The sequence below is a fragment of the Protomyctophum bolini genome, assembly GCF_963924005.1.
Source record: "Protomyctophum bolini genome assembly, chromosome: 8".
Taxonomy (NCBI): domain Eukaryota; kingdom Metazoa; phylum Chordata; class Actinopteri; order Myctophiformes; family Myctophidae; genus Protomyctophum; species Protomyctophum bolini.
In genome coordinates, this window is record NC_137869.1 from 32,635,245 (window position 1) to 32,646,226 (window position 10,982).

General features: G+C 43.4%; 1 protein-coding gene across 3 annotated transcripts in view; it reads left to right on the forward strand.

The window, feature by feature from the left end:
• LOC308319970 (disks large homolog 1-like) overlaps window positions 1–4,554 on the forward strand; it is a 128,321-nt gene extending 123,767 nt beyond the window's left edge. For all 3 annotated transcript variants that reach the window (XM_080770215.1, XM_080770216.1, XM_080770217.1), the window contains one exon: window positions 1,516–4,554. In XM_080770215.1, the coding sequence (XP_080626341.1) occupies window positions 1,516–1,622 (107 nt within the window). In that variant the 3' untranslated portion in view covers window positions 1,623–4,554. The remainder of the gene's footprint in view (window positions 1–1,515) is intronic.
• The last annotated feature ends 6,428 nt before the right edge of the window (window positions 4,555–10,982 follow it).

Here is a 10,982-nt window from a genome sequence, read left to right on the forward strand (position 1 = left end):
ATCATGATTGGCGCAAGGCCAATCTCTATCCTTATTGGATGAAGGCACCTAGCCTTCTAGCACCACCTAGCCAAAACCGAAACCTATGGTTTTTTGACCCCAGGGGTCCACTGGGGATAGGGAGAAACTCCTTATATGGTCAGTACACTGACCATATAAGGGAGGATTATCACAACAAAACAAAACAATAAGTGATATTTGAATTTTGTGAAATCACTGAATAATGAATATACCTTTAAATGAGTTTAGAGCTTCAAATGAAAGGGAAATATTCTGAAGAAGAGGTTTTCAGTTCCAAAAGGAGATGTCCACCATTTGAATGCAACATCATTTTGCATCATTTATTGATAGTCAGCGAGAGAAAGTCAGGACACTTGGAAAGAGAAGGCGAGTGCCATGCAGAAAATGGTCTGCCTGGCCCTACCCCTAGATAAGAGAAGAATGTCACTGTATGAGACATAATGAAATTACGTTTAGTGCGACCATAACACATAGCAGTATCAACAGAGAGAGAAAAAAAAGGACAAAGAAAGAAAGAAACACGTCATGGCATTATGATTGTACATTCATTTCATGTAATCCATACAGTCAGCCATACATCACCCACATGCCCTCCTGTGTCACTGAGTCACCGCGGTGGCATTCAACGTTGTAGCGCTGTGTGTGTACTCACCCGATAATGAATTCCTGTGACTTGGGGTGACTTGTCCTCTAGTTTCATATCCATTTGAAGGTACTTCAAGAAAACAGGTGATTAATTCCCCATGCACGATTTGCAACGCACCTGTCAAATGTGTGCCCCATACGTACAGTATGTGCTCCCCAAAGGACGTCAATCATTTCAGGTCCCTTTGGGTAGGAGAATGTGCTCTGTGTGAAGCTCGTGGAAAAGTGGAGGTATTTTACTAAACACGTTTTTATGACTTAACTTTGAAATGTATATGAAACCAGAGGACAATAGCTGACCCCAAGTTGCAGCAATTAATTATCGGGTCGGTATAACTCAGCGCTAAAACTTATAATGCCACCATGATGAGTCAAACTAGGGAGTCACTATCAGTCATTAGAGTCCACATAATACACATCCTAACCAATTAGCTGTGGGTGACCCCTCCATCTAAATCTTAAAATCATTGATAGTATGACATTGATCAGATTGAATCATTATTGATTAAGTATTATGTAACTGTTGCACTAACTCTAGGAATAATTACTATTATTATAAATGCCAGGTAGTGATCTTTACCCACATGATAACTTACTGTCTATTTCCTCTCTCTCTTCCTCCCCTGCTGTTTCTCACTCCCCTGTCTATATCCTCTCTTCATTGTCTGTCTGTCTGTCTGTCTGTCTGTCTGTCTGTCTGTCTGTCTGTCTGTCTGTCTGTCTGTCTGTCTGTCTGTCTGTCTGTCTGTCTGTCTGTCTGTCTGTCTGTCTGTCTGTCTGTCTGTCTGTCTGTCTGTCTGTCTGTCTGTCTGTCCGTCCGTCCGTCCGTCCGTCCGTGTTTCCGTGTAGCTATGGTCCAGGGCTCCTCTCTGGAGGAGGTGTATTCACAGGTGAAGCAGATTGTTGAGGAGCAGTCTGGCCCCTACATCTGGGTTCCCACCAAGGAGCGTCTCTGAGCGGCTCGCGTGCACACACACACACACACACACACACACACACACACACACACACACACACACACACACACGCACACACACATACACAACTGACATTCTCTGTCGCACTCACACATGCCCATAAACATTCACACACACATTCCCACGCACAAGTACCTACACAAGCACACACGCTCAAACAAGGCTGGGACTATCTCGGACTGCTGCTTCCTGGAATGGGAGGCGCTAATGTCTGTCAAGCAGCCTATTGGTGGATTCTTTCTACGGCTCAGTTCCTTAATGTTTAAGGTAGTGGTTCAAAATCGAGGAAACATGCACCATTATCTGATTTTGTTTCTTTGTTATGATTATTGTCGTTGTTGTCATTTTAACGAAGGGTAATGCATTCATGTATGGGTTTGTAACAATAATAATGTCACCAAGAGGCAGACTTTTGCACGCTGTAGCTTTAAGAGCATGTTATTGGGACAAAAACCTTGATTTCTCTCCTCTTCTCATTGCATCATCACTCCTTTTAGATCTTCCCTCCCCCCCCCCCCCCCCCTCTCTGTCATTGTCCATCCCTCCCCCACAGACAGTCAGTAGGCTATAGATATGTGGTAAAGTCAACAGGATGCCCAGACATCAATTACCGAGAGCCAAAGCAAAGCTATAGTACAACTGCAGTTGGGAAATGTAGCACAGATGATTACTAGCATTTTAGGTTTTGTTTTAGGAATGCCCGTTACCGTGTCATGTAACGAGCAGAAATTCTCAATAAAACCTTGATTAATGAATCAGGCTGCATCAAAATACAAACAGCCAGAAGAATATCCTTTGACTCCACCAGAACAGAGGATATTTGTTGATCTCCCTGCCTCATTTTGGGCAACCCTACATAGACTGGATATCTCTACAGTTGCTCAGTGCTAGACTTATAGTTTATTATACTAGAGCGGTGCGTGTTGGGCTCTGGCCTACTTGGAAGTTGGAACGATGCAAGTTGGAAATGCATGCCCCACCCAGATATTATGTCTGTGTCCCTTGTATGCCCATATATGGAGTTCTTCGTCAGGCATGCCCAATAAATATGGAGTCTATGCAGACGTCAGAATGATGTCCGAACAGGCCAGCTCCATATGGACCCTGGGCAGGGGCCCTGTCCAGAGCCCATATATGGACCCTGGGCAGGGCCCTGTCCAGAGCCCATATATGGACCCTGGGCAGGGGGCAGGGTCCTGTCCAGAGCCCATATATGGACCCTGGGCAGGGGGCAGGGCCCTGTCCAGAGCCCATATATGGACCCTGGGCAGGGCCCTGTCCAGAGCCCATATATGGACCCTGGGCAGGGCCCTGTCCAGAGCCCATATATGGACCCTGGGCAGGGGGCAGGGCCCTGTCCAGAGCCCGGGCAGAGGCCTTTTTGGGGCGGTTCTGGACGTGGATCCGACCGACTCGACACCTGCCACTGCTCTCCCTGTGGTGGTGTGGAACGCGTGTGTCGAATTTGAGTTCCGTGGATTACACACAGACAGACAGAGACTTGGTACATTTATAGATGGGTAGATGTGAATCTACCACATGTTTTCTGTCTGGGTCCCCCAAAGCTTAAAGCCTAATTCATGCTACGTTGCGCGGCGGTGGCGCACGGCATGGCGCGTTGTGAGCTTGTATGCCAGCTTGTACAGTACGTCGTTGAACTTGGCTATTCAACACCCGACACCGTCGCCCAAATCGGATTTAAGAAAATGGGTTACCCAAATGCTGGGCTGTGACTCTATCCCACAGACTTCTACCTTCCCTAACCCTCCGTCCCACTCCTCCATCTCTCTCCAGGTTCATAGTGTGGTATTAGTTTCAGCTCTCCAGCACAACAAGAAGCTCTGTATTATCTTCTTCACTGTCATCATCATCATCGTTATTATAGTGTCCCACTTACAGAACGGGGCCAGCTGTCTAGAAGCATCTTGGTGTGACAGTGTCAAAAACGTCGCTAGCATCTTAGTATTCCTATGGGCATGTGTCACGGTCCACTACTCTCATCTCTCTGTCAGAAACTCACCCGAATCAACGACAACGTTTTAAGTTATATCAACTGGTAATGTGGTTGTCCATCATGCTGGTGTGCCAGAGTTGAATGAATGAATGAATGAATTAATGAATAAGGCATCTGTGGGGTCATTATAGGTGTAGGAGTTGCGGGTGTCAGACTGGAGAGAGACTCACCTTTTGCCTTGCTAGCATGAATGACACATTCAAGTACATTCTTCACATCATTGAGACAATCTTTGTCCACATTAAGCTTATAGTTTGACATGCTCGATTGCTTTTGGTGACCCGGACATTGTATGGGCCCTCGCTACTTCCGCAGTCCACTTCCTGTCTCCACCCTCCCCTGGCAGCTCTTCCAACCTGACTGGAGACCAGCGACATGCAGACGACGGGTTCTTTCAGCTAAATAGTGCTGGACTCGGAAGGCTTAAGTAGATTCTAAGCTTTACAGAATATTCTATGTTTGTGAGCAAAGGCTTCCCAGAATGAATAGATAAAGTGGGGTTGCCAGATGATGACAGAACTAGTGACTCTGTATGTCCCTGGCTGTATGTCAGTGAAGGCTTATTTATGCTTTGGCAGAAAAGTGTTGAGCAACGCCACAAAACATTTCGACGAAGCATATGTTGGCCTTAAGCCAGGGGCCCAAGCCACTGTCTGCTAGAGTGAAGCACTGATGCAAAGACTCTATTGTACACACAGATGGATCTACGTATATATTAACATATAATATTTATCCCCGCTCTAACTGCCTATTTTGGTACTAAATAAAAAGTCTTTATTGAGATTTATTGAAAAACCTTACCGATTACCAGAAATAATAATTATGTTTGCATTGTGGAACCTGTATGAATGTGAATATTCTATAACTACTGTAAATATGAATATATTTTCCTTTACTTTCACCTCTACAGCTGTTTCTACTGGTCTCTGTTGCTGTCTGATGTGGTCATTTCCCTTTATAGTAATGCCTGCCACCATGTCGGTCAAATTGCCATTGGGCTGGTTAAATAAATAAGAATGACCAAAACAATACTTAAAGTATTATACTATATATATATTATATATAATATATATTATATATATATTATATTATACTATATCTTTTAAATATATTTAGCCCCCATGATCCATTCGCAGACTTCAATTGCACACACGAGCATGTTCAGGCGAGCGTGCACGCACAGACACACACCGTGTTCTGTTCATGTTCAGGCGAGCGTGCACGCACAGACACACCGTGTTCTGAGCAGACTCTCTCTCTCTCGGATGCCCACTTACATTACCTCCCTTGTCTCTTGAATCCCTGCAGAACCATTTATCATAACTGTGACTACACCCGTGCTAACATGTACAGTATGAAACATTTACAATATGAGGAAAGAGATATGATGTTAACTTAACACATTACTGACATTGACTCTTATCACATTCTTAAGCCTACAGACCTGTCCAACACACATTTGCACGTTTGCACACACGCACGCACAGTCGAACACACACACACACACACACACACACACACACACACACACACACACACACACAGACACACACACACACACACACACACACAGACACACACACACAATCCTGTCAAACCAGTTGATCATTCTTCCAGTAAACTGTCAGACAGGATTAATCTGATTTTGACAGCGGTCAAATTTGAGCCACATAAAACCTGGCGCCACAGATTTCACACTTCACCCGTCTGCACGACATCACCAGCCCCATTTCATCTATAAAGAGCAGCTAACAGTCAGACAAGCAATGTTAATCTATAATAAAGCCTTGACTGGGAGCTTTACAAAGTTACAGTGTGCAGACACATATTTTTCATATAGCCTTATCCACTGTTGGTCCTACACTTACCGTCCAGTGGATGTGCCAGTTCTATTCTTTCTCTAGCATCTTGGTCAGTACCATGTCGGTACCATGGTCAGTGTTGTGTCAGTATCATAGCAGCATCATGGTCAGTATCATGTCAGAATCATAATAATCATGAATAATAATGATAATAATAGTCTTTATTGACATTAATAATTCTACTCGAGTTGGAAGCATTAAGACGCATTTTAACCCGCAATGGCTTCCTTTCTGAAAAATAACATCATTGTGAATAGATATTCTATTTGCAATGAGATGCGGACGGGAGCTGGTGCCACTTGGACCCGGACGTAACGTAGGACTACAAAATGACGGGAGCTGGTGCCACTTGGACCCGGACGTAACGTAGGACTACAAAATGACGGGAGCTGGTGCCACTTGGACCCGGACGTAACGTAGGACTGCAAAATGACGGGAGCTGGTGCCACTTGGACCCGGACGTAACGTAGGACTACAAAATGACGTCATCTCTCTCTTTGAATCCCCAAAAGGTTAGAGGTGAGCTAGCCATTGCTATTTTCAAATAGCTGAAGTAAAAAATAGGGCAAATAGGGTAACTGAAGGTTTTAAATAATTGTAGAGGAGTAAAACGTCCAATATTTGCCTCTGAGAAAGTACCTCAAAACAGCATGGAATGTGTATTGTTTGCAGGTTTTCCTTCTGAGCCACTCATTAACCAAAAGCTTGTTGCCCCATTGTATATGCATCAATCACAAACCTAGTCTGAAAGCGTTGAATGGGTGAAATGGGGTCATCGTCCTCGAGTTCTCATGATTTTGTCTGCCCACTCTTAACATTATAGTGCATTTCAGAGAGTTGAGAAATAACCGGAGATGCAAGCTGGTGGGTCACATAGCCTACGGGAAGGCATGAGGAAGCCTGAATTTAACAGAACACTGGTGTTGGATGTGAAGAAAACAACTACATTTGCCAAATTGTAATGGTATCACCCCTCTCTGTCCATCTGTCTCTATCTACTTTTAGCAGCAGGTTGTTGACACAGAACAGCATGGCCCATTTCCAGCACAGATTAGGAAAACAGAGATAAAAGCTAAATAGAGCACTGGTGTTGGATGGCAAGGAAAACTATTATTGCCAAAGAAGAATTTAAGCTTCTTCATTGGAGCCCTCATTGTGCAACCGTTTATGTATTCTTCTCTACTTCCTGTTCAGCAACTTGGGTTGGGGATATGCATGTTGTTTCTCTTTTTCAAGCAGCAGCAGCTTGTTTCTTATGGTGTCTTTGCCAGTGATTCTTAATAGCTTAACTGGACCTACATTTGGTGTTGACCAAGAAGTCAGGGCCAAATATATAAAAAATGCAATCTGGGAAAAGAATCCGAGATAAATGCATTTGAAAACGTCTGATTACACAGAGGCGGATGGAGGCAGAGTTTTTTTCACTTCCGGTTAATTCACGGTTTTATTGATCGCCTAGCAACTGCGAGGCATTCCTATGTTGTACTGAAAAGACATGACATAAATTTACGTCACTGTTGGATTAGACTTGACGTACATTTACATCCGGTGCAGTGAATTTATCAGTTCCGGTCCCACTTCCGTTTTGTCTTTACAGTCGTGCAAATTGATCATAATTTAAATAGAAATCATCTAAGCATATATAGCTTGTTGCTTAGCAGAAAATAAGCTCTAAAGATATTTTAAAATATATTTCCCTCAACGGAAATGGCAGCTTCCTTACTCGGATGTCGGGAGGTGTAGTTCCAGACTCTATATAGCATTCGGAGGTTGTGGAATAGTTGTCTGAGACTATAGGTGCCGAGTGCTGACCCACATGTTGGTCTTCTAGACCAATGAATTTAAATTGAGAGACCCCAGGTGGATTTGTCCCAGTTGGTATTGTGGTGTAAAAGCATTACAAAGTATATTTAGAACTATCACCTCTCATCACATGATTAGAAGTGCTTCAGATATACTGTAGGTTCAAAGGTTCAGACTAGATTTCATCTAACTGGGTTCATGCAGTTCATGTGCTCTGTAGTAGCACTCTGCTAATTAGAGATTGGTTCCTGCTGTAATTAGCAGTGGTGCATGAAGATGATAAGAAAATACAATTATATTTAAAGGGGGAAGTCAGAGAGCGTATTTTTTTTAAATCAATTTATAGCTTATAGATAACATCCTCCTATGAAGGCAATGTTCCGCTTTATAGACTGAAGTGACTGTATAGACTGATAGCGGCTTCCTGTGCAAACACCCCTTTTACCTTTGTCACAGAAGACACAGATGCCTAATGAAAAAGACTTGGAACTGCTGAATGTGCTGTTCTCACCTTTTGAGACCTTGCACGACACGTAGTGAATGAGTTCAATGTGAGCTCAGACGTAAAGGGTGTTCAGTAGCAATGATTTTATTTTGTAAAGTTGAAAAATGGGGAAAGCTGGTTTCTGCCCGACAGTGATGATATACAGAAGTGTATTTGCTGCGCTGAAGCGTAAAAGTAAGAAATGATGTGACTTGTGGGATCCACATGGAAAGGACATGGCTTCAATGGATCTCACACTTGATGTGACCGCATGCATGAAACACTAGCATGCAGAGATGTAAATGGAAGAAATGGAAAACGTCTGTCAGTCCCTGCCTAATGATCAATGCCCATGGTGGCATGTTTTCTCAATTTTATAGTAGATGGTAGAGCTCTCCTCCCAAAAGAAAATTGTGACTTAAACTGCAAACTCCCATAGTTAAACATAATTATTATATTCTTTACATTGGATGGATTAACAGTAATTAAACAAATCACTGATGGCTTCTGTAAAAAAAACAATATTCTTTATAGTTTTATTGATCATGCAGTATCTTATCTGTCTCTCTCACATAAATGATGTTCCTCATAACCTGTACAATACATCCAAGACCTTTGGTTGGTGCCAGTCTGTACCTGGAGAGGATGTCTGGGCGTACAGCCAGGATGCGATGTGCAGGTCAATGAGTTAAGACTGAGTGGTTCACTTGTCTTAATGGGTGCAAGCACGGGTTATTTTTGAGCCAGAAAAACGTGAGCCCTGCAGGCAGCATTCAGCCGTTCCTTTGATATCTTCCCATTCTGCAGGGCTTTGGGCATCTGGTGGGCCATCAAAGTGTAGCTTTAAAGAGATTGGCCGGTTTTCCAGACGTGTAGTAGATGTATCTGTCCCATTGGTTCAGTTTATTTTTTATTTATAGTGCAACATCACCCAAAGGGGTCTCTGTGCAATTCACAACAACACACAGCAAAAAAGCAGAAAATACAATAGCACAATAACAAGCATAATACCATGTGTCAATACACATGGATGACATAAGTATACCATACGATAGGATGTGAGTTAGGCATAGTTTTAGTGAAGTTAAGTGTTACGGTTTTAGACCAGGGGTTTTCAACAGGTGGTTTGTGGACCACTGATGGTCCGTTGAAGGTATTGCATGTGGTCCCTACTAGCCATGCAATAGAAAAAGTGAAAGTGAAGATCTTTTTTTGTTCTTCCATGTAAAAGTGTTCTAATGACCTGGTGACCTATGATGATGTGTCAATGTTGTCAGTTACTGGAAAGTAACAAAGAAAGTGTGTGTGTGTGTGTGTGTGTGTGTGTGTGTGTGTGTGTGTGTGTGTGTGTGTGTGTGTGTGTGTGTGTGTGTGTGTGTGTGTGTGTGTGTGTGTGTGCGTGCGTGCGTGCCTACCCTTGACATCCTCTGCCCTGATGCTGCAGAGGCAGTCACCATGTTTTTGTTTTGTTTTTTGTCCTACTCAAAACTATACTCAACCACGACCAGCTAGGTCAGGGGTTTTCAACAGGTGGACCACTGGTGGTCCCTGGAAGTATTGCATGTGGTCCCTGACCATTCATTTAGTAATGTAGGATTTGTTGATTTTTTTTAAATGTCTTTCCACTATTTGAGAAACAGTGAACTGAATGACCTGGTGACCTATGATGACCATGTAGTCATACCAAAGACTCTTTGGCACGCTTAGCACTCAGCATCAAGGGTTGGATTGGGGGAAAGTCCCTGTGACATACTAGCATCATGTCCAGGGGGTGTACATGTGTACATCAAGCTGCCTCGAGAAACCGGCTTCATGGCTTGGCAATATCCTTACTCAACCACCACCTTGTAATGTTCTTCTGTGTGCTATTAGCCTCTATGTTTGTCAACATGACAACATACCTTTCTTCTTCAACCTACCTGGCCTCAATTATGTTTTCCTTTACTTATGTATTAAATAGGTTTAAATAACATTTCTTAAGTCTATCAAATTAGACTATCGAATTAATAGGCATGGTGTTGACTGTTAAGCGCTTGATATAACAAATTATATCAAGAATTATTGAAGTGAAATATATGAGCTCAAACAAGGTTCAGAACTGCTGATCTATTCCTATACCACAGTTACCCTTATTCCATTCTCTTACAACCTTCCATTAAACGTACTAGACCTGTACGTGCCCGTCGCAGTCGGCCACCGGCCTACTTGGGAACGATGCAACTTGGGAACCTAATGATATACGTTGCCATAGCACCCGTTTTAACTGTCAGCCGGTGTCCCACATCATATGGAGATCTGTGTATGTGCCTGTGTGCCTGTGTGTGTGTGAAGACTGCAAACTGAAAAGTGTACTTGGCAATCAATTGGGCCCACTGGCAGAGCCTGATTGGTTGAGCCTCAATTGGCCTCATTAGGCCCACTGGCAGAGCCTGATTGGTTGAGCCTCAATTGGCCTCATTAGGCCCACTGGCAGAGCCTGATTGGTTGAGCCTCAATTGGCCTCATTAGGCCCACAGGCAGAGCCTGGCCCAGGTGAAAGGAGTTGGCCTCATTAGGCCCACTGGCAGAGCCTGACCAGAGCCTTTTGTGGTGGTTCTGGACAACCGTGGGTACCTGGCACTGCACTCGCTGTGGGGGTGTGGAACACGTGTGTCGAATGTGAAATCGGTGGGTCAAACGGTTCTCGAGTTACGTGCATTACAACCGTACACGCACACACGCACACACACAGAGACGTGGCACATTTATAGTAGGATGTTTTCAGATATATTGAGTTGTATCTTATGTATGAGTGAGCAAACATATATGTAGGTACATTTCCTAAAATTATGACTCAATTAGGCAGTCTGGCAACACTTCCCCTTCTTGAGATTCTAACTCACTTTTCGGTGAAATTTCTTTCTTACTTTCCAGTAACTGACAACATTGACATCATAGGTCATCATTTCATAGGTCACCAGGTCATTACACTTTTCTGTGGAAGAACATAAAAAAATCTTCACTTTCACTTTCTCTATTAACTTCACTAAAACTATGCCTATAACCTCACAAACACTACACTACTATGCCTAACCTGATACTAATCATGATCCATGATACTGACATGACAGCGACACATGTTACACCACTAGGCCTACCAATTTCTACACGTAGGTCTGGGCACCTGTTCAGCGGGG